The 24,629-nt window shown below is 40.7% G+C and overlaps 1 protein-coding gene across 1 annotated transcript in view; it reads left to right on the plus strand.

Annotated features, from left to right (window-relative positions):
• snx14 (sorting nexin 14) overlaps positions 1 to 24,629 on the plus strand; it is a 217,068-nt gene that overhangs the window by 63,262 nt on the left and 129,177 nt on the right. Inside the window, exons 9-13 of the mRNA XM_060830993.1 lie at positions 125 to 200; positions 6,797 to 6,841; positions 7,927 to 8,007; positions 11,201 to 11,315; positions 12,095 to 12,250. Coding sequence (XP_060686976.1) covers positions 125 to 200; positions 6,797 to 6,841; positions 7,927 to 8,007; positions 11,201 to 11,315; positions 12,095 to 12,250 — 473 coding nt within the window. The remainder of the gene's footprint in view (positions 1 to 124; positions 201 to 6,796; positions 6,842 to 7,926; positions 8,008 to 11,200; positions 11,316 to 12,094; positions 12,251 to 24,629) is intronic.

A 24,629-nucleotide genomic window follows, 5' to 3' on the forward strand; every position in this document is an offset into this window, starting at 1 on the left:
AAATTTTTGTGCCACATGAAGAAATTTAGGGGAAAATTGTGCATTTGTTTTTCAGGCTTTGATTCTATTTGCCCAGAAGTCTCATGTAGGATATACAATTTGATTCTCTTTGTTTGATATCTAGATCTCTAACCTTGCTGATTCAAGAAATTCTAGCTGGGTCAGTATTTCTTCCCTCTTTGGACTTCTTGGCTGATCCAGTAAGTATCTTTATTCAACCAAACTGGTTAATTCTCTGACCAAAAGAACAATTTCTTTTTTACAAAAAAAAAACTTCTTTCCAAAACAACATTTGATTGTAAATTGTACTCATAACATCTGACATGGCCATGTTTGCACAGGTACTCCTTAACCTGCTGTTTGAAGTTGAATTTAAATTTGATATTGGCTTTTACTCCAAACTAGCAAACTACTTCCAGCTGAGAAATGGGCCATGCGTTTAAACTTCACTTAAGTCTTCTCCATGCTTCACCTAACCCCATCAAGATATCCTTCTCTTTCAATTTCAAATGTTTATCTAGCTTCCTCTTAAATGTACCTGTGCTCATTGTCTTAGAGTTCTTGCCTTAGTCAATTCCACATTCTTGCTATTTAAATTATGAAGTTTCTCTGTAGTTCTCTAATTATAAAAATGATAAACAGCAGTGGCCCCAAAACAGATCCTTGCGTTACACCACTAGTAACCCAACTCCAGGATGAACATTTCCCACCCTTAGTGAGCAGCAGCTTGAGTTTGCTAATGCACTGAGAAATATTTGTATCTCAAGGCCGTGCAGTTAGTAGGCCAAGCAGAAGTTTTACCAAGACAATAGGATTTTGAATTTAGTCAGTTAATTAGAACCAAACACTTAGATACCAAAAGAATTTATTAAATTTTAAATGTGATGGTTTTGACAACATAGGACCAATCCTATTTAAGAAATATTGATAACTTATCATAGGTATAAAAGAAGAGGGCAGTTGGACAAAGATACCACAGGTATCTGCCAACCACCAGAGCTAACAGCGCTCAGCTCTCAAGAGAAATTGGCGCTCTCAGTCATCTACTTATTAGAGAAAACACCATCTAAACGATGATGGTACTCAACAATTCTGGGTAGATTATCGGAAGGTCAACGCTGTTATCAAATCTGACTTGTATCCAATTCCAAGACCGGATGATTGTGTGGAAAAAGTAGGTCAAGCCACTCGCATCACAAAGTTGGCCTTATTTTCCAGTTACTAGCAAGTGCCTTTGTTGGAGAGAGCAAAACAAATTTCTGCTTTTGTAACCACAAATGGCTATATCAATTTAAGGTAATGCCTTTTGGAATGAAAAACGCACCAGCCACTTTTCAGAGGCTTATGAACAGTGTTGTTGCAGGATTGACTAATTGTGCCATCTATATAGTTGACCCAGTGATCTTGAGCCATTCGTGGAAAGGTCACATGGAGTATTTGGCAGAACTCTTTGAGAAAGTACTGAAAGCAAAGTTGGTCATAAACTTGGGAAAAATAGAATTGCAGAAAAACAGGTTACACTACTATTCGCACTCATTTTACAGATTATAGGGCAAGATGCTCCATCTTTGGGTGTTTTGGTTTTAGTTCTTAGAGGGGGAGCCACCTCCGCTTTATAACAGATTGGGGGCTAAGGTCCGAGATTTGGGCAGATTTAAATAGACTTAGGGACCAGTTGTCTACATCTTCACTTAAAATTTAAGAGAGAAGTGGAAAATGCATTATAAAGCAAAGCCCCACTGAAAATTAAAACCAAAACACCCAAAGAGGTGCATCGCACCCTATAATCTGTAAAAATGAGTGTGAATAGTGGTGTAACCTATTCTTCAGCAATTCTGTTTTTGCTCAGTTTATGACCAACTTTGCCTTCCATAGTTTTTCCAGAGTGCTCTGCCAAATATTCCATGTGACCTTTCCACAAATAAATTACGCAGTATAGTTGAGTACCATTATTGTTTTAATGGTGCTTTCTGTAATAGGGAGATGACTGAGAACTAGTTTCTCTCTTGAGAGCTGAGGGCAGTTAGTTCTGGTGGTTGGCAGTTACCTGTGGTGTCTTTGGCTCAATGTTGTCAAAACCATCAGATTAAAATTTAATAGGTTTGGTATATAAGTAAGGAGGTATATAAGTAAGGAGACCCCACCACCAGGGAAATATTTCCCTCCCCACCCCTTTCCGCCTTCCGCAAAGACCGTTCCCTCCGTGACTACATGATCAGGTCCACGCCCCCTACAATCCACCCTCCTATCCTGGCACTTTCCCCTGCCACCGCAGGAACTGTAAAACTTGCGCCCACACCACCTCCCTCACCTCTATCCAAGGCCCTGAAGGAGCCTTCCACATCCATCAAAGTTTTACCTCATTCACTTTTTGGTATATAAGTGCCTGTTTTAAATTGATAGCTTGTCTAATTTCAAAATCCTGTTGTCTTGTTAAAAACTGCTTCTTGGCCTACTAATTGTACGGCCTTTCGATACAAATGTTTCAGTTCCAGTTCTTTAGGTACTAGCAAACTCAAGTGCTTCTCACATATCCATTTTAATCTCTTAAGCACAGAAAAAATGTAATCTTTTTAAAGGCACCATGCAATGTTTTCCCCATTTACAATTGTACAATTGCACAAACTAACACCAAATTCTAACTTCCTGTCTCCCTATCTACAATTACTCTACCCAACTTCACATAAAAATGCACCTGTTAAAGCCATAGTGCCTTCACAGTAGAAGGAGGAACAAGGTTCTGAGGGAATATGCACAACCACGGGCTAAATTAAAAAGCAGAACCAAAAAGGTGATTCTTTCCAGTTTACCACCTGAGGCATGAACTCATTGGCACAGGGTCAACAAGGTAAATACATGCCTCAAAGATTGGTATGGGAGAAATGGTTTGAATTCATGGGACATTAGCACCAATACCTAGGAAGGAGGGAGCTCTTCCAGTGGTACTCGCTCCACTTGACTCATGCTGGGACCAGAGCCTTGGCAAAGTGCACAAGTAGGGCTATAGATCAGACTTCAAGCTAAAATAGTAGAGGGAGGGTGTTTTCAGTCACATGGAAAATTAGAAAATTAAAGGTAAAAGAGAAGATAGAATTGCAGATTAACTATAGAATTGATTAATACCATAAAATAACAGGTAGACACGGACTGTACGAATATCACATCACACCCAGGAGTCATAAGTGTTGAGAAATTTGAAAATAGAACAAATCATGGAATCCCCTACAATGTGGAAACCGACCCTCCAAAGAGTATCCCAACCAGACCCCTTGCCCTATTCTACTACTCTACATTTCCCCTGACTAATGCACCTAACCTACACATCCCTGAACATTATGGGAAATTTAGCATGGCCAGTTTACCTAACCTGCACATCTTTGACTGTGGGAGGAAACTGGAGCACCCGCAGACACGAGGAGATTGTGCAGACTCCATGCAGACAGTCACCTGATGCTGGAATTGAACCCAGGTCCCTGGCGTTGTGAGGCAACAGTGCTAACCACTGAGCACCTATAAAGGCTTTGTATTTTAATGCATGAAGCATTCAGGATAAGTAGATGAGCTGATGGCGCAAACCAAGGTAGTGGTTAACAGATTATTAGCATTTACAAAAACAGGGTTAAACGGAGATCAAATCTGGTAACTTAACATTTTGGGATATTTGACTTTTCAGAGAGACACAAGGGAAGGAAGTGGTGCGTTAGCACTGGTACTAAAAGGTGAAATGGGAGTTGAGAGAACATCTCCACTTAGATGGTCCTCACCTTCCACCCCACTAACCTCTGAATACATCACATTATCCTCGGTCATTTCCACTACCAACAATCAGACCCCACCATCAAAGATAAATTTCCCTCCCCACCTATCTGCATACTGCAAAGACCATTCCCTCCATGCCCCCTACCAACTCCGCAATGGCACCTCCCCTTGCCACAACAAGAGGTGTAAAACACATGCTCACACCTCCCCCCTTACCTCTGTCCAAGGCTACAAAGGATCTTTTCACATCCAGCAGGGATTTTCCTGCACATCCATCCACCTTATCTACTGTGTCCATTGCTCCCGATGTGGTTTCCTCTATATTGGGGGACCGGACGCCAACTTGCGGAACGTTTCAGGGAACGTCTCTGGGACACATGCACCAAACAATCTCACCGCCCTGTGGTCGACCGCATCAACTCCCCCTCCCACTCCGCCAAGGACATGCAAGCCCTGGGCCTTCTCCACCACCAAATCTCCCCTGTTCCCTGCCTCATCTCAAATCCAAGCCTCCAACTAGGCACTGCCCTCTTGATCTGTCCCACCTGTCCAGCATTCTTCCCACCTATGCTCTCCACTCTTCCCCACTGACCTATCACAATTACTCCCACCTGCATTCACCTGTCGCCTTCCCAGCTACCTCATCTCCCAACCTCATCTCCCACCCCTTATTCATCTCTCATTTCCCCCCCCCCCCCCCCCCCCCCCCCCCCAACCTCTCTGCCCCTCCCAACATTCCTGATGAAGGGCTTATGCCTGAAACTTAACTCTCCTGTTCCTCGGATGTTGAGTGACTTGTACTTTTCTAGCACTACACTTTTCGGCTCTGACTCTCCAGCGTCTGCAGTCCTCACTTTCTTTTCATGTAAAGTCCATTTGGGTGGAGGTAAATAGTAGCAAGGGAAAGAAGACATTGGCGTGAGTAGAATACTGACTCCCAAATAGTGGCTACGTTGACAACAAATAATTAGAGCATGTAAAAATAATGAGCACTAATTTTGGGTAATATTCATTTTCGTGTAGATTGGATTAATCAAATTGGAAAGGATAGCTACAACAACAATTTATAGAGTACATTATGGATTGTTTTCTAGAGCAATATGTCATGTAGCCAACTGGGCACCAGGCTATCCTGGATCTGATAGTAGCTAATGAGGCAGGTTTAATAAATGACCTCCAAAAAAAAATCCCCTAGGAAGCAGTGATCATGACATGATTGAATTTAATATTCAGTTTGAGAATGAGAAACTTGGGTTGGAAGCTATCATATTTAATGTAAATAAACCTGTACTGTGTTGCACTGTTCTGTTCTGTGTTCTATAAACCAACCATGGCTAACCATGCAAAAGTCAGTGATAGCTCTAAAGACTGGGATAAATTCACAATCCAAAGAAGCCCTAAAAAAAAATTAATGAAGAGAAAATAAACTACAAGAACAAGCCAGTAAGGAATATGAAAACTGACAAGGAGAGTTTCTTTAAAGAAATAAAAAGAGAAGTCAAAGTGAACATACGCCCCTTAGAAAATAAATGTGGGGAGGTAGTTATGGGGAACAAAGAAATAACAGAGGAGTCTCTACAGTAAAATATGCTATGAAAATCCCATTATTCCTAATGAATGTGAGGAGAGAATTGAGTACCATCACTGTCTCTAGAGAAGTAATGTTTTAAAAAAATTGTGCGAAAGGCAGATAAGTATCCTGACGCCTAGGATCCAAAAACAGATAGTGGATGCTTTGGTTATTATTTTCCAAAAATCCTTGGATTCTGGAAAAGTACAAGAACTTTCTATGTGACGCCCCTATTTAAAAATGAGGGAGGCAAGAAAACGAGTAACTATAGGCAGATTAGCCAAACATCTATTGGAAGAATGTTGGAATCAATTATTAAGGAAGTAATTTCACATTTGGAAAAGTAGAGTCAGCGTGGTTTCATGAAAGGGAGCTGGTGTCTTAACTTAATAAAGCTTTTTGAGTAAGTCTCAGCTAGAATGGATAGAGGGGACCTAATAGAACAGTTGTATTTTGACTTCCAAAAGGCTTTAGATAATGTATCACAAAATCTTATTGCACAAGTGTTCGTGAAGTTGGTGGTAACATATATTAGTGTAGGTTGAGAATTGGCTAACTAACAGAAAACAGTCAGAGTGGATTAATCACCTCCTAAGTTGGTGCATTAATGCACAATTGTGGTCTTACATTTTTGGAATCTATTTTAGTGACTTGAGTTGAGGAGGACCCCGTCTGCAAAGGAATATAAATAGATAAAATGTGCAAAAAAAATCAGCAGATGGAATATATTGTAGATAAGTGGTTTTCCTATCAACCAATGATAGGAAAAATGATAAAGCATAATATTAAATAAGAGACCACAGAATTCTGCAGAGTTCTGGGTTTCTCATACATGAATTGTAAAATGTAACTCTGCGTGTACAGCAAGTAATTAAGAGGACAAATGGATGGTTGGCCTTTATTGCAAAGATGGGTAAGTATTACCACAGTAACACAGGGTGTTCGTGTGGCAAAAATTAGAAGAATGTGTGTTGTTCAGATATCTTACTAAAGTCAGCATAAACGTCCATTGGTAGTAGTTCAAAGAAGGCATTGTCTTATGAGGAAAGAGTTGAAAAGTAGCAATGTAGTTGTCAAACATCATAACTCTTTTTCCCTATCTTTTGCCTTTGCTTTTCTGGAGATTCGCAATCAATGCAAACAACAGATTGGTTGAAGATTCTTTTCTAATGCTCCATCTATCAACGCATGTTATCTAGTCCTCGGCACTTGAAATTGGCGTTTTTGGCTATATATGCTATTTCCACCTTAACTGGAATCAGTTTCTGTGAGATCCTTCTTGCCACTGTCTCGAGACTAAAGGTTTATTGTGTTGCGTTCTTTAATATTTTTCAAAGATGATAGGTATGTGACATTGAGTGTTAAATTTAATGTTTTGGAAGTTTATTCTCTGGTTAAGTTTATTCCAACATAGTAATCTGCCAAGTATCTTGTTATAGATGTTCAAATGCTTTTCTCTTTTGTTAGGACACGGTGAACCATTTGTTGCTGATTTTCATAGACGATAGCCCGGTGAGTATTATAGACCTTTGCACTTATTTCACAAGGAAAGCCTGACTTGAAATTAAGTAGGAGTTGACATTCTAGCTACTTTCATCCAGTCTTAACCCAACTACCAGTATAAGCAGCTGATCCTAGTATTAGAGCACCTGCTGAAGTACCTAATAAAAGGGGAACAGCTACTATGCTGTTATACTCAGGAAGTTGAATGTTTCTGTCAAGCTGAGTGCAAGTTATGGTGTGTTTTGGATTGGCAATTGGACTTTTCCTAGACATGTCTAGGAGCGAATGCTGGCACGGCTATATTGCCTTAATGATGAGGATGAATTAAATAATTAACCTTCATTCCATACTCTGGTTCACAAGGTTCCCTTAGGAAATTCAGACGGAACTTCTTTCCTGAGGCAAGAGTGAGAATGTGGGCTGCCATCTTCTCTGTTCCTGACTGATGGGCTACAGCAGGGAAATTGAGAAAATAGGTGAAATGTCCAGTGAGGGGCTTTTTAACATTGAGAGCAAAAGGTCAATTTTCCAACCGAGCGTTGAATGACAGCATAAGATTATTTCTATGACAGGCTGGCAGCCTATTTGCAATTATTACAATGCATTAACACCCTCATTTTACATCATCTCACTCTATTGATATGTCGCTTCCTATGCTGTCACCCGCTGGATAGAAACTAGATGGCAACAATTCCTGACATTAAAGTCAGAATTGATACCTGATGACATCAGCTTGTTGGTTACTCCTCCAAATGTCTATTGGTTACCAATATCTTGGAGCATGTTTCATGGGCAGCACAACTGAGTCCAGCCCGACCTCCAGATGCAGTTGGCAAAGTTAACTTGTTACCACAGGAGTGGTTGAAGGAAATCATATGGATGAGGTTAAAGTGAGGTTAAGAATGTATGAAATGGTGAAAAATAGTTGCTCGTACTAACCAAATTAGATCAGGAAAGACAGGTGAAGCCTTAAATTCTGTAGTGAGTGACCTGTTTCTGTTCTGCATATTCTTTTTAATCCATGTACAGTATGTTGAAGGTAAAATTAAATATACTTGGTTATTCTGATTAAATATTTGTGCTTCTGTTATTAGCCAGAACCAGCAACAGAGCCTCCCTCGCCTTTGGTTCCATTTCTTCAGAGATATGCTGATGCAAGAAATAAAGCTCAATCGGTGGGAAAGTAACTTTTTTCCTTTTTTTTTGTCTACTACACATTCCAAATGCAGTATATCTTATTCGTTTTTGCAGCTGTCACTTGAAAATATTAAATCCAACTGGCATTTTAAATGAAGTTTTTGTATTAATCAGAAGAATCTTCAAAGAACTTTACTGGCTACATCCCATCTCATCCCTCTCACCTGAGAGCAGTGATTCAGCATTTTCATCTTAGTCCATCAATGTTTATAAGCTTGTTAACCATACAAGGTTTAATTCTCCTCTCAAGTGGATCCTGTCTGTCAAGAATCATTAACAATTGGATGAAAGAATGCAGACTGATATTCTTTCCACACTTTGCAGAAATTAGTCCATGCAGAGATCATACATTTCAGATCAAACTGGATAATGATCTTGGGATTATCTGTCTTAGGGAGATGAGCTTCGGATTAGGAGTGGGCCATTTAGGCCTTTATAACTGCTTCCCCATTTGATAAACTGATGGCTGATGTGGCTTTTCTTGTTTGTACCATGACTCTGGTCAAGCAGTAGTCGAACTGAGTCTTGAATTGATTCAAATATCCAGCATCCACTAGGAAAGAGATTTCGGCACTTTTAAAGAGTCTCAAAGTAAAATGTCCTCCATTTGTCTTAAAAGGGAAATGTATGAATTTTTGTATTATAGTCTACACCACAGAAAAAAGAACATCTAAGTATCCACCACATCCAGTCACATTCAGATATTATGTTTCTAGTCATTGAGTCATAGAACTGTCCACGAAGTGTGCAGTTGGAAAAGTACAGCCAGTCAGGCAGCATCTGAGGAGCAGGAGAGTCAACGTTTTGAACATAAACTCTTCATCAGGAATGAAGAGCTTATGCTCAAAACATTGACTCTCTTCTTCAGATGCTGCCTGACTGACTGACTGTGCTTTTCCACCACCATACATTCTGATTCTGATCTCCAGCATCTGCAATCCTCACTTCCTCCACAGAACTGTACAGCATGGAAACAGACCCTTTGATCCAATTTGTCCATGCTGACCATATATTCTAAATCAACCTAGAGCCATTTGCCCCCTATCCCTTTAAATCCTTCCTATTCATATACCTAGCCAGATACCTTTTAAATGTTGCAATTGTCCCAGCCTCCACCCTTCTTCTGGTAGCTCATTCCATATACACACCACTGCATTAAAAGGTTGTTCTTTAGCTCCCTTTTAAATCTTTCCCCCTCACCTTCAAAGCATGTTTTCTAGTTTTGGACCACCTTACCCTGGGGATAAGACCTTTGTTAATTCACCCTATCTAGTCCTCTCATGATTTTACAAACCTCTATAAGGTCACCCCTCAACCTCTGACACTCCAAGAATAAAGCCCCAGCCTATTCAGCCTCTCCCTATAGCTCAAATCCTCTAACCCTGACATCATCCATGTAAATCTTTTCTGAACCCTTTCAAGTTTCACAATATCCTTCCTATAGCAGGTAGTCCAGAATTGAACGCAGTATTCCAAAAGTGGTCCTAACCAATGTTGTACTTCTCAACTCCTGCACTACTCTATGCACTGACCAATAAAAGCAAGCATATCAAATGCCTTCTTCACTACTCTGTCCACCTGCAACTCAACTTTCAAGGAACAATGAACCTGCACTCCAAGGTATCTTTGTTCAGCAGCACTCCCCAGGCCCTTACCATTTAGTTCTGTCCTGATTTGCCTTTCCAAAACGCAACACCTCACACTTAGCTAAATTAAACTCTAACTCCCACTCCTTGACCTACTGGCCCATATGATAAAGGTTGTGTTGTGCTGTGTGGTAACCTTCTTGGTTGTCCATTATACCTCTAATTTTGGTGTCATCTGCAAACGTACTAACCATACCTCCTATGTTCATATCCAAATTATTTATATAAATGATGAAAAGTAGTGGCACACCACTGGTCACAGACCTTCAGTCTCAAAACCATCCCTCCACCACCACCACCACCACCACCCTCTGTCTTTCTACCTTTGAGCCAATTCTGTGTCCAAATGGCTAATTCACTTTGTATTCCATGTGATCTAGCTTTGCTGACCAGTCTACCATGTGGAATCTTGTTGAATGCCTTACTGAAGTCCCTAAAGATCATGTCCACTGCTCTGCCCTCATCAGTCCTCTTTGTTACTTCTTCAAAAAACTCAGTTAAGTTAGTGAGAACAATTCCCCATGCAAAAAGCCATGTTGACTGCTTCAAATCAGTCGTTGCCTTTCCAAATACATATAAATCCTGTCCCTCTTAATCCCCTCCAACAACTTACCCATCATGGATCTCAGGCTCACCAGTCTGTAGTTTCCCTGGCTTTTCTTTATCATCTTTCTTAAATAGTGGTATCATGTTTCTATCTGACGTGCATGTTGAAATTTTAAGGTACGCAATGATTTATTTATGCCCATATATCAAATTTTATAATCCTTCAGACCCGCTTTTGTTCTCACCTCAGTAACAATAAAATTCCTTTCATCTGCTCTGAAGCTGAGCCAAACCAATGAGAAATGTTCTCTCAGCAAGTGCATGCATAGTAACAGCAAATGTTATTTTCCAAAGCTGTGGATAGTGCTTCTTGTGAAAAGGCAGAATCAGTGATATTTGAATGCGATATATGGTTTCATATATTGCATTATAGATAGAATGAAAAATTTGGTGAGACTGATGTTTCTTGACAGAAGGTGGCAAATTATGCCATACTGAAGTGACAAAGGAGTAATTTCTGATGGGAATTTTGAGTAGCCAGAGTTGATCAGAACAGTAGCACAAAAAAAGTTAAAAATTATAATTGAAGATTATTGGAACACCATATTCGGCTTTGGAACAAATTATATAAATTGCTTGAGGTTTATAGCTCATATATTCACATCTGCTTATGTATATTTATGTATAATTTGTCATAGAAATTGGTATTCCTGTTGAAGGGCTTATGCCCGAAATGTCGATTCCCTTGCTTGTTGGATGCTGCCTGACCTGATGTGCTTTTCCAGCACCACACTCTCTACTGTATATTATATTTATTTAATTAATCTGAGGATTAAACCTTTGCTGTGATAATTTTAAATACTTTCTTTTAAAGACAATATGTTGAACAAGGCTATTATTAACTTCTGTTTAAATGCTTTGTAATGCTGATGGGCAATATACTGAGCACTTGCTTTTTTAATCAAACTGATCAATCTAGGCCCTAAAACTTGAGTTAAAGGAGATAAGAGAGCAACAGGATCTACTCTTCTGGTTCATGAACTTTCTGAAGCAAGAGGGTGCAGTGCATGTGTTGCAATTCTGTTTCACTGTAGGTAAGGAACAAGTATTTGAGAAAGATTTATGCTATGTAATTATCTTTAATAGTCTAAAACTTATGTTGGTTGTACTCATCTGTATACTCACTCCGGTGTGCATTCTGGATCCTGTTGCCCCACCATTACAAACAGTTTGAATGTCAGTAAGCCTTCATTTGTTGTAATTATTTCAACTTTTATTTTAATGATGCACCACAGAACAACACATAGTGATGGTTGAGTCTACTTCTTTGCTGATTTTATACATCTAATCTGTTTAATAGACGAGTAATAGAATTCCATTCCATTAAATGCTTGTGTTGTGTTCATCTTTAAGACCTGCAAAAGAATAAATCTGTTTTTGTGAAGATGTCCACAATGTCATTGTTTTTGTATTTGAGTAATGACAAGGAGCAAAACAGGGTAGTGTGGTAACAATTTGAATTGTTTAATATATTTAATTATGGTGTGGAAATATTTTGACTAACTGACATAAGTGTAGTGTAATATAACATCAAACCTGCATCCAAGTTTGTAGATTAATTTTCAAATTTCATACCTACTTTCCTTTAGAACCACAGGAGAAAAGACACAATATCACTTTTTAGGCCTCCTAACCTACTTATACTCTAGATACATGGTTATTCATAGGTGAAACTTGCTGGAATACCAAAAAGAGGTTTTTTTTTGCATTTGACAAGTGAAATCCAACTGACAATCACATACACATGCAGCAATGTAAATTTTGAAGGAACCACCAATTCTGCTTAAATAATTGCAAAACTTCTTGCCAACAGAGGAATTCAATGACCGGATCTTATGTCCAGAGTTGACTGATGATGAGATGCAAACTCTTCACGAGGAAGTGAAGAAAATTTACGTGACCTATTGTCTTGATGAAAGCATTGATAAAATCAAATTTGATCCATTTATTGTGGAAGAGATACAACAGGGTAAGTTTTTTTCATTGTTTATTATATCCAGGAAATTAAATGGAAAGTCAGATAACACTTCAGTGTTATCATTTTCTTCACCTGTACGTGGTAGTGTTGTTTCTAGTCATTTAGGCAGGACCTCAGTATCTGGTAAATGAGTAAATTGCTTTTAACTTGAATGCACTCAGAATATATGTCAGTCTTTGTTCTCACAAATTTGTAAATTAATATCCAATTCACTTATTTTATTCTTCCGACAGACTTTAAATTGTGCTGCCAATTTGCAGGAACAATTTTTTCCTTGGGTTCGTATTCAGAATTGCACTCCATTTAGAATCTGCATTTTTTTCATTTGCTATCCTGATGTGCAAATACTGACCCTGTTACAAAATGCAACACAAATGAAATTGCTTTGAAGTGAAACCCAAGCAGTATTCAACAATATTTAAAGGCTCTGTGGTGGCCAAATTTATGTTCTGATTCTAATTCCGTGTGGTAGTGCTTAGTATCTGCTTGTCTCAGACGAGATGGTACAGGTTTAGTTGGATGAACAGCTGGCAAGCTTAGCACAAAGTGAATATTATGATGATCACAAACGAATGGGTTGGGGTCATGCTTGCACCCCACACACACCAAACATGCACACCACAAGCTTGCTCCACATGTATTCCCACACTATGCGTGACCCCGTGCTCCACACATGCACCCCTCTCACCATACCATTGCAGGAGTTTAAATGGTTCAATGTTGCTATCTTCCTCACTATATCCAATAGTTCCTTGAGATGTTAATCGCTCTACACCTGATAAGTTGTTCCTGATATGCATCCCTATTTTCCATAATGTAAAGTCCTTTATTCAATTTGTAATTTAGATTAGGGTGATTTAAAATTCTAGATTATTTTTTCAATGTTGCAGTTCTGTATACCATGATTTTATATGCTGCTCTTCAAAATGAGAAAGCTCAGAGCTCCTATTACTCCTGCTGATTCAGACTGTCTAAGTTTGGAAATTAACGTTGTAGATCCTCGTTGGACTGTTCATAATGTTTGAAATTTCCAATGTCTTAGCAGTCAAAACTGGCCATAGTATACACGCCTTATTTATCAAAATTTCTGACTTCCTTTGAATTAGATTATGTAGTGTTAGGCTAAATGTTTTAAATTTGTGGATTTTATGTTCTTAATTGATTTGGCGTGTTGAGGTTTAAATTGATTTAATGTTCATAAGCCTTTCAAATCCTTATAACTCCTAATTCTTGTATTTGATAAAAATGCATTTTTAAAAATACTTTTCTGTAGTTTTGGTTGTGGACCTAAATGGGAAAACAACTGTTTCAGGAAACAAAAGTTGTTGAAGGATTGCTATGCTTCATAAAAGCAAGTAGCCAGACACTCATAATGAGTGTTGGTTATGCAGCTGCTTGTTCAAGCAGTAGTGCAAGACTAGTTCGTAGACAAGTTGGAGCCAAGGGGTGTGTAGGAATGGAGCTTTTGTTGGCAATATGCAGCTGATTGATCTGTGGACTAGTGATCAGTTATTAATGACTAAGGCCTTCTGCCTGCCAACAACTATGATTGTCTTCCAGCTAGGCTCTGACTTCTTTGAATCATAGAATCCCTACAGTGCGGAAACAGGCCCTTCGGCCCAAGTCCACACCAACCCTCCGAAGACTAACCCACCCAGACCTTATCCTATATTCCTATATTTACCTCTGACTAATGCCCCAAACCTCTACCTCCTTGAACACAATGGGCAATTTAGCCTGGCCAATTCACCTAACCTGCACATTTTTGGACTGTGGGAGGAAACCAGAGCACCCAGGGAAAACCCACACAGACAGAGGAAAGTGTGCAAGCTCCATACAGACAGTCACTCGAGGCTGGAATCGAACCATAGTTCCTGGTGCTGTGAGACAACAGTGCTAACCACTGAGCCACCGTGCTGCCCCAGAAGCAATTTGGAGAAGCAATCTGATCTCTGCAAAGCCGGGAGCTGTCTTATTTCTTGGCAATAAAAAAAAACTCAAGCCTGAAAACAACCAATTTATTTCCTCTTTTCAATTGTTGTGACCAGTGACTTTTAATCATAATAATCAGACACTTTTTTGTTAGTGGAATTCAGCCGTGGTGTGCCTCTTAGAATAAGGTGCAGGTATCTGGTGAAGGAAGGTCAAGAAGCACTATGCTGACCACCACAAAAAACATCTAACCAAACCCTGTGGACAGGAATGAATCAGCTGTGTTTCCGGCCTTCCCTTCCACCCCATCACCAGGCTCTCCTTCAACAGGGCAGCTCTGAAGAAGAGTTATACCAACTTGAAACGTTAGCTCAAGTTGTCTTTCCACGGATGCTGTGAGACCTGCTGAGTTTATCCAAAATTGCTTGTTTCAGATTTCCAGCTCCATGGTATTTTGCTTTTAACCTTTCTTTCTCCTGGTCTGTCTGGTCTGCATGTGTGTAGAGCGGGTGTTTACAAGGGGTTTAGAGTTTTAACAAGTTGAGTTGTCTATTGACAGTTCATAAAATTTTTGAGTTAGAGTTTGTGTTTTTTTATAATAAATATTTATTTTTAAGTACAGAAAGCTGGTCAATGCTTTCTGTCAGCTACAGTATAAAAGAGCATAAGTTGGGGAATTCTGCTCACTTCATAAAATCTTTAAATTCTCTGATGACTCCAAGAATTTCAGTAATTGATTTTCAGAGTGCTACCCCACAGTGAGGTGTATCAAGTTTTAATTCTGTCAGATGTTTCACACCATTTAGAGTGAACATGTATTATTTATTCCTTCATCACGTACGTAATCCTATTTGCTTAATGGCCAGTGGAGTTTATCTGCCATTTTCCTGACCTTTATGTATTTTGTCCATTAAGACCCTACAAAATGTGAACTGAACAAGGATATTCAATGCCCTGAGTGTACATAGAACATAAACAACACAGCGCAGACCAGGCCCTTTCTCGATGTTACGCCGACCTGTGAACTTATCGGAGCCCATCCCCCTACACTATCCCATCATCATCCATGTGCTTATCAAAGGATTGTTTAAATGTCCCTAATGTGGCTGAATTAACTACAATGGCAAGCAGAGCATTCTACACCCTTACCACTCTGAGTAAAGAACCTGCCTCTGACATCGGTCTTTAATTTATCACCCCTCAATTTGTAGCTATGCCCCTGGTACAAGCTGACATCATCATCCTAGGAAAAGACTTTCACTGTGTACTCTGTTTAATCCTCTGATCATCTTGTATGTCTCAATCAAATCTCCTGTTAGCCTTCTTCACTCCAATAAGAACACACCCAAGTCTGTCAGCCTTTCCTCGTAAGACCTTCCCTCCAGACCAGGCAAGATCCTAGTGAATCTCCTCTGCACCTTTTCCAATGCTTCCACATTCTATAATGGGGTGACCAGAACTGTACACGGCATTGTTTTGTGTAGTTGCAGCATGACATTGCGGGTCTGGAACACAATCTCACTACCAATAAAACCTAACACACCGTATGCTGCCTTAACAGCACTATCAACCTGAGTGGCAATTTTCAGGGATCTATGTACATGGACTCCAAGATCCCTCTGCACATCCACACTACCAAGAATCTTTCCATTGACCCAGTGTTCTGCCTTCCTGTTATTCTTCCCAAAGTGAATCACCTAACACTTATCTGCACTGAACTCCATTTGCCACCTCTCGGCCCAAATCTGCAGTTTATCCAAGTTCCCCTGCAACCTGCAACAATCTTCCACCCACTCCACTGCTCTACCGACTTTAGTGTCATCTGTAAATTTACTGTGGCACACCATCAGTAACCAGACTTCAGGCTGAATATTTTCCATCAACCACCACTCGCTGCCTTTTTACAGCAAACCAGTTCCTAATCCAAACTGCTAAATCACCCTCAATGTATGCCTTTACATTTTCTCCAACAACCTACCATGTGGAACCATATCAAAGTACTGAAGTTCATGTACATCATGTCAACAGCCCTACCCTCATCCACATGCTTGGTTACCTTCTCAAAAAAGCTCATTGAGGTTTGTTAGGCATGACCTGTCTTTGATGTAACCATGTTGACTATCTGCAATCAAATTGATGCTTGCTAAATGATTATAAATCCTATCTCTTAGAATCCTTTTCAAAACCTTTCCTACAACAGACGTAAGGGTCACTGGTCTATAATTACCTGGGTCATCTCTACTGCCCTCCTTGAACAAGGGCACAACATTTGCAATCCTCTGGTACTAAACCTGTAGACAATGACGACTCAAAGCTCAAGGCCAAAAGCTCCAACATCTCCTCCTAGCTTCCCAGAGAATCCTTGGATAAATCCCTTCTGGCCCAGGGAGCTTGTTTACTTTCACTCCTTCTAGAATTGATAACACCTCTCCTTTAATAACCTTGATCCTTTCTAGTCTAATATTTGGTATCTCATTCTTCTCCTCTACAATTTTCTTCTTTTTCTTGAGTGAAAACAGATGAGAAATATTCATTTAGCACCTTTCTGATCTCCACAGGGTCAACACACAACTTCCCACTCTATTCATACCCTAGTCATCCTTTTATTCCTCACATACATATAGAATGCTTTAAGGTTCTCATTTATTCTGTCTGCTAAAAACTGCTCATCCCCCCCGCCCTTCTTAATTCTCTCTTTAAATCCTTCCTAGCTAATCTGTAACTCTTCATAGTTCGATGAAGCAATCTCGTCTCGACTTCACATTGGCCTCCTCCTTCCGCTTAACAAGAGATGCAATTTCTTTAGTAAACCACGGTTCAGTTATCTTATCACTACTTCCCTGCCTGATAGGGACATAACTATCAAGGACATGCAATTTCAGTTCCTTTAGCCAACTCCACATTTCCATTGTCCCCATCCTCCTGCATTTTGCTTCCCCATTCTATGCATCCTAAGTCTTGCCTAATTGCATTATAATTGGTGGCCTCCCCAAAAAAAAATTCAATAACTCTTGCCCTGTAGCATGTATACTGTACCATCCAGTATACTCTGCAGTTGAATAAGGTAAAATCTGATCTGACATTCCTCACTCTTGTCTTTTCCTCATAACCATTAATTTCCCTTCCTCATTAAACATCTGTCTATCTCAACAGTAGTCATTGGAATTCGGTGAATCTTATTGACTGAGATCCTTGACTAGCTTTGTTAACCTGGCCCAATCAGGGATCTCTGACTGACAGAGATAAATGGGATTCAAAGAGTCTCCTGACTTCAGGGACTGACTCTGAGCTAGCTGGTTACAGCCAGTTTACTGTGTACATGTAAATAAAGGATGAGTTAGTGATGGGCTACCAGCCTCTGAAGTTACTTCAGTTGCGACCGGAGAAAACCTGTAGACAATGACGACTCAAAGCTCAAGGCCAAAAGCTCCAACATCTCCTCCTAGCTTCCCAGAGAATCCTTGGATAAATCCCTTCTGGCTTTACTCAGCGGGTTGTGAGTTCATGGAATGCTCTGCCAGTAGCAGTGGTGGACTCTCCCTCTTTATGGTCATTTAAGCGGGCATTGGATAAGCATATGGAGGTTATTGGGCTAGTGTAGGTTAGGTAGGCTTTGGTCGCCGCAACATCGAGGGCCGAAGGGCCTGTACTGCGCTGTATTTTTCTATGTTCTATGTTCTATGTAAAACGTGCCTGAAGAACATTTGCTCACCATTGTCGTCTTTGAATTGAGCTAAGCATTTCTGGTATCATGTCTTTATTCAGGAAGCTTGACTCGTCATCGAAGACTGTGCTCAGTATGTGGAAAGAATGCAATGTTTTTTTGAAACAAATGATATTGAGGCAGATATAGAGCAATGATTAATCCTTCTGGTTGCTTATGGTCCTGCAGCATTTTCACTTATTAGAGGCTTAGCTTTCTCAAAGGTACCAGACACCAAAATCTTCTAAGAGTTAACGGATTTGGTTGAGGAATATTACGACCCCAAACCACCACTAATTCTGAGACACTATCCGTTTTATTGGGCTATTAGCCAAGTTTTACAAACCCTGACTTGAGTAAGAAAACACACAGGTCGGTATCCAGGAGAGTGCACACCCTGAAAAATCCACCAGCAGAATCCATACCTGGATTTTTGAAGAAGTTAAGATAACTGGCAGAGGCATATGATTTTGGGTTAACAGTGAATGAGATGCTGAGAGACTGTTTGATATGTGGGATTAATGTTGTCGTCATGCGAAAGCGCCTACTAGCTGAAGCCCAACTGGACTTCAAACAGGTGTTACAACTGTTTTGTCATTATAAATATGCCAAATTGAACATGGGAGCTACAGGACATCTTAATGGAAGTGGTCACCCTCACCTGTCCTACTGAGCTTGGGGAATACCACTTGAGTGTAAGCAATTGCAGAGTTTCACTCAGGGTATGTTCTGAGCAGAGGGACCCCTAGGCCAGCTCACAGCAAAACCCCATGACAAAGCCGAACCTCAGCCCAATGGCTGAAAAGCTCTGCAGGATTGAGGCTGGCAAGCCATTGTCGTTGCAGCCAGAGTTCGGACTCGAGAGCAAAAGAGTCCTACGAGCCCTGACTTGAATAAGAAAACAAGTAGGCCAGTCATCAGGACAGTGCAATCCCTAAAAAGTAATATCTACCTGTGGGTTGGAACAGTTAGATTGCTTAGCAACCTCCAAATCACAACCAAATAAAATTAATGTCTGGTTAAATGGTCATCTAGTTCTCATTGAGCTTGATACCAGCGCTGCTGTATCAGTTGTTTGCAGAACCTATATTTAACAAGATTCTCTCTGGTCTCCAATCCACGTTTGTGCAAGACTTCAGCAAGACTGAGAATGTATGCTGAGGAACCATTACAATTAATGGTATGACTCCTGTTCCTGTCTCCTCTGAGAAGCAGTTGGTGCAATTACCACTGTTGTCAGAGACCCGGGTCCAAGCCTATTGGGGTAGAATTTGTTGAGAAAGATTCACCTCGATATGACTCAACATTTTTTTGAATAGAAGATGGCTGTCTCAGTGTAATTCTAATGGAATAACCAGGAGGTTTTCGGGAAAGGCTAGCAACTATCAAGGAGCCAAGACCACTTTATATGTTGATCAGGAAGCAATTCTGTGATTTTGCAAAGCCCGCCCAGTGCCATTTGCCTTGCTGGCAAAAATAGTGGCAGAAATCAAGAGGCTGGAAAGTAAAGAAATTATCAAACCAGTGTAGTTTGTGGAATGGGCAGCACTGGTTGTACTGATTGTGAAGCCTGACAATTGCTGCTTGCAGCAGGATAAATGGCAAATTGCTTGCATAAAGGACTTATTCGCAGAATTGAGAAGTGGGTGTGTGTGTGTGTGTGGGTGTGGGTGTGTGTGGGTGTGTGGCGGGGGTTAGGGTTAGACAGAAGTTAGACGATGAATCCCGGAAGTACATCACAATTAATACCCATGAGGGTTTTTACAAATATACAAACTGCGATTTGGGGATTTTTCCAGGGAATGATGGAGAACGTTTTACAAGGGCTACCCCAGATTGCTATTAATTTGGTGCTAATAACTGGAAAGACCAATAAAGAGCACTTGGAAAGCTTGGACATAGTGCTTAAATGCTTCTCCCAAGTGGGCGTACATTCTTCCCTTCTAAGGTGTATGTTCTAGGTGCTCCAAGTGATATACTTTAGTTACAGAGCTGACAAAACTGTGTTACACCCATTGGAAGATAAAGTTAGGGCAATCAAAAGTTCCTTGCGTTAATAAATTATTATGGGAAATTCATACTTACCCTAACCACCATCTTGGCACCCTTACACCTGTTGAAAAAGGGTTAGCTGTGGAAAAGGTTATGTGACCAAGAAATACCCTTTAAGGAAGTGAAAAAGCAGCAATTGCCATCTAAGGTGTTGGCCCATTTTGATCCGAAGCAAGAGGTGGTGCTGACATGTAATGCTTCCCTGTACGATCTTGGGGGGTAGTGTTTGCTCACCAGTGGTCCAACAGCAGAAAGCAGCATGTTCTTCCTGGACTTTGGCTAATGCCGAAAGCAAATACACAGAGATAGAGAAGGGAAGTTTGGTGGTCATCTTTGGTATGAGAAATTTCTATCAATACCATTATGGATGTAAATTTGTCATAGTAACAGATCATAAACCGTTAAAACTACTTAAAGATGATGAAGCCACGCTGCCCATTGCTCCTGGTTCGATTCAGCGTTGGGCCCTTATTCTCAGTGCGTACAAGTTGGAACACACTCTAGAAGGCCCAGTGGTTCACCTGGATGCCTCGAGCCACCTCCCACAGGCAGAAACTCCACCAATGGTGCCTCCTCTGGAAGAGTCTGTTCTGGTTTTAAATTTTCTGGACACCTTTCTGGTCACCACTAGCAAGTGTCTGACTGTGGACACAAAGGTCCCGTCCCGATGAAACTAAAGTAGCTGGTGGTAATGGGGGAAACAGAAGGGCCATCATAACCAGGACTGAAGCTTTTCCCAGACCCAGTGAGACCTGAGGAACGGTTGCTGCTAGAACTGACTGAACTCCTCCAGGCCACCTAGGGGTTTCCAAAATGAAGTTGTGGGCACAAAGTTATGTCTGGCAGCGAGGATTGGATGCCAATATAGCTGCTATTGTGAGGGCAGTGCCAGCAAAGACAATAATTGTCTTTAGCGGCACCCTCACATTCATGGCAATGGCCGGGTAAACCCTGGATTCGGTTACATGTTAACTATGCTGGTCCTTTCATGGACTCAATGTTCTTGATCATTGTGGATGTCCATGCAAAGTAGTTGGACATGCATTGAGTTCATTTGGCAAACTTAGGGATGAAGATTGAAAATTTGCAAGCACCATTTTTGATAACTGACTCCTGGAGGGATTGCTCATGGACATTGACACATCATTTACCAGCAGGGCATTGAAGTATTTAGAGTCACAGAGTCATACAGATGTATAGCATGGAAACAGACCCTTCGGTTCAACCCGTCCATGCCGACCAGATATTCTAACCCAATCTAGTCCCACCTGCCAGCACCCGGCCCATATCCATCCAAACCCTTCCTATTCATATACCCATCCAAATGCCTCTTAAATGTTGCAATTTTACCAGCTTCCACCACTTCCTTTGGCAGCTCATTCTATACCCGTACCACCTTCTGCGTGACAAAGTTGCTCCTTAGGTCTCTCTCATATCTTTCCCTTCTCACCTTTAAACCTATGCCCTCTAGTTTTGGACTCCCCCACCCAGGGAATAGACTTTGCCTATTTACCCTATCCATTCCCCTCATAATTTTGTAAACCTCTATAAAATCACCCCTCCGCCTCCGACACTCCAGGGAAAACAGCCCCAGCCTGTTCAGCCTCTCCCTGTAGCTCAAATCCTCCAACCCTGGCAACATTCTTGTAAATCTTTTCAGAACATTTTCAAGTTTCACAACATCTTTCTGATAAGAAGGTGACCAGAATTGCACACAATATTCCAACAGTGGCCTAACCAATGTCCTGTACAGCCGCAACATGACCTCCCAACTCCTGTACTCAATACTTTGATCAATAAAAGAAAGCATACAAAATGCCGCCTTCACTATCCTATCTATCTGTGACTCCACTTTCACGAAGCTATGAACCTGCACTCCAAGGTCTCTTTGTTCAGCAACACTCCTTAGGACCTTACCATTAAGTGTAGAAGTTCTGCTAAGATTACTTTCCCAAAATGCAGCACCTCGCATTTATCTGAATTAAATTTCACCTGCCACTTCTCAGCCCATTGGCCCATCTGGTCCAGATCCTGTTGTAATCTGAGGTGACCCCCTGTCCATTACACCTCCAATTTCTTAAAGTCAAATGGCATGCAGCATATTCAGATAACTCCATACTATTCATCGTGCAAGGGTCTGGCAGAAAGAACAGTCCAAATGTTGAAGGCAGGCTTAAAGAACCAATCTACAGCTTCACTTGATACTAAGCTGTACCGGTTCCTGTTGATTACAGGAGGGATGTTGTGATTGGAGCCAGGTGCATCTTATTGACCGACATCCTTGATCAAAGTTGTTAACTGAAGGTGATAGAGACGTACAGCATGGAAACAGACCCTTCGGTCCAACTTGTCCATGCCGAACAGATATCCCAAAATCTAGTCCCACCTACCAGCATCTGGCCCATATCCCTCCAAACCCTCATATTCATTAACCCATCCAGATCACTTTTACATGTTGCAATCGTACTAGCCTCCACCACTTCCCCCTGGCAGCCCAGTCCACACATGCAACTTTTTCTGTGTGAAAAAGTTGCCCTTCGATTTTTTTTTTATATCTTCCCTCCTCACCCTAAACCTATGCCCTCTAGTTCTGGACTCACCCACCCTAGGGAAGAGACTTTGTCTATTTATCATATCCATGCCCCTCATGATTTTATAAACCTCTATAAGGTCACCCTCAGCCTCCGATGCTGAGGAAAAACAGAGAAAACAGCCCCAGCCTATTCAACCTCGCCCTATAGCTCAAATCCTCCAATCCTGGCAACATCCTTGTAAATCTTTTCTGAACTCTTTCAAGTTTCATCTTGGACCAGTGAGGGAGCCCTGGTTGACAGATATAAACAGGAAATCTAGACCAGCTCCTCCTACACAGTCAGTGTACTATGCACGTATAAATTAAGGGTGGCTTGGTGATGGGATACTAGCTTCTGTCCAGTTATTTCATCAGTCTTAAATGTATACATGGACTCAGCCTCGCAGCTGTCTGTGTAAGGAGTTCAAAAGACATTCAACCTTCTGAGAGAAGAAATTCATCCTCATCTCAGCCTTAAATGTGCACCCTTTATTCTGAGACTGTGCCATCTGATCCTAGATGCTCCATTGAGGAGAAGCATTCTCTCAGCATTTACCATGTCAGGCTCCTTAAGAATCCTATTTTAAGCCTTTACTCATGAGACAATCTTCCATTCCATGAATTATCTTAAATAAGTTTCTCTGAAGTGCCTCCAGTGAGACAATATATTTCCTTAATTAAGAGGACCAAGTCTGCTCACAGTACTTCATATATGGTCTCACCAGTATCTTGTATAGATACAGAATCTTACTCCAATCCCTTTAAATCAAGAACCAACATTCTATTTGCCTTCCTAATTATCTGCTAGCTTTCTGTGGTATGTGTACAAGTACCCCCAAGTTCCTTTGTGTTGCAGCATTTTGCAGTTTTTCTCCATTTCAATAATATTCTTTTCTTTTGTTCTTCCTTCCAAAATGAAAACTTTACATTTTTTCACATCAAATTTCATGTGCCAATCGCTTATCCACATACTAAACCTATCTGTCACTGTATTTAAATTATTTGTCACAATTTGCCTTTCTACTTTGTGATGTCTGCAAATTTGGCTACAGCACATTCACTTCCTTCATACAAATCATTGATACACATTGTAAGTAGTTGTCATCCCAGCATGGATCCCTCTTGAGATCCATTGGTTACAAGTTGCTAAACTTAAATAGAACCCCTTCCCTACTCACTGTTTCCTGCTCATTACCAATTCTCTATTCACATCAGTACTTTCAAAACAGTGGGCTCTTAACTTTTGGCCTTTATTTGTCATTTATACAAATGATTTGGATTAAAATATAGAGGGCCTGGTTAATAAGTTTGCGAATGACCCCAAAGTTGGTGGTGTAGTAGACAGTGATGAAGGTCTTCTAAGATCACAAAGGGATCTTGATTAAATGGGTCAATAGGCTGAAAAGTGGCAGATGGAGTTCAATTTCGATAAATTGCAAGGTATTGCATTTTGGTACAACAAACAGGGGCAGGACTTAAACAATTAAGAGCCTTGCGTGGTGTTGTGGAACAGAGAGACCAAGGGGTTCAGATATATAATTCTTTGTGCCACATAGAGTGGTTAAGAAGACGTTTAGCACACTTGCCTTCATTGCTCAGTTCTTTGAGTAAAGGAGTTGGGATTTCATTGAGGTTATACAGGACATTGGTGAGGCTTCTTCTGGAGTACTCCCTCTATTTCTCGTCACTATATTATAGAAATGATATTACTAAGCTAGAGAGAGCGTAGAAGAGATTTACCAGGATGTTGTCAGATATGGAAGTTTAAGTTATAAAGAAAGGCTGGACAAGCTAGGTCTTTCTTACTGGAGCTTAGGAGGTTGAAGGGTGACCTTTTAGAGGTTTACGAAGTAAGGCTTTTAGCTGGAGTTAATGGTAAGTGTCTTTTTCCTAGGATGGGGGTTTCAGGACTTGGGGCATATTGTTAGAGTGAGAAAGAGGTTTTAAAAAAGACATAAGGGGCAAACCTTTTACGGACGTGATGCTTCATGTATGGAATGAACGTACTCAGGAAGTGGTGGATGTGAGCACAGTTACAAAGTTTAAAAGACATAAGTACATGAATAGGAAAAGTTTGGAAGGATATGGGCCAGAAGCAGGCAGGTAGAGCT

This window comes from Hemiscyllium ocellatum, chromosome 10 (assembly GCF_020745735.1).
Source record: "Hemiscyllium ocellatum isolate sHemOce1 chromosome 10, sHemOce1.pat.X.cur, whole genome shotgun sequence".
Classification (NCBI taxonomy): domain Eukaryota; kingdom Metazoa; phylum Chordata; class Chondrichthyes; order Orectolobiformes; family Hemiscylliidae; genus Hemiscyllium; species Hemiscyllium ocellatum.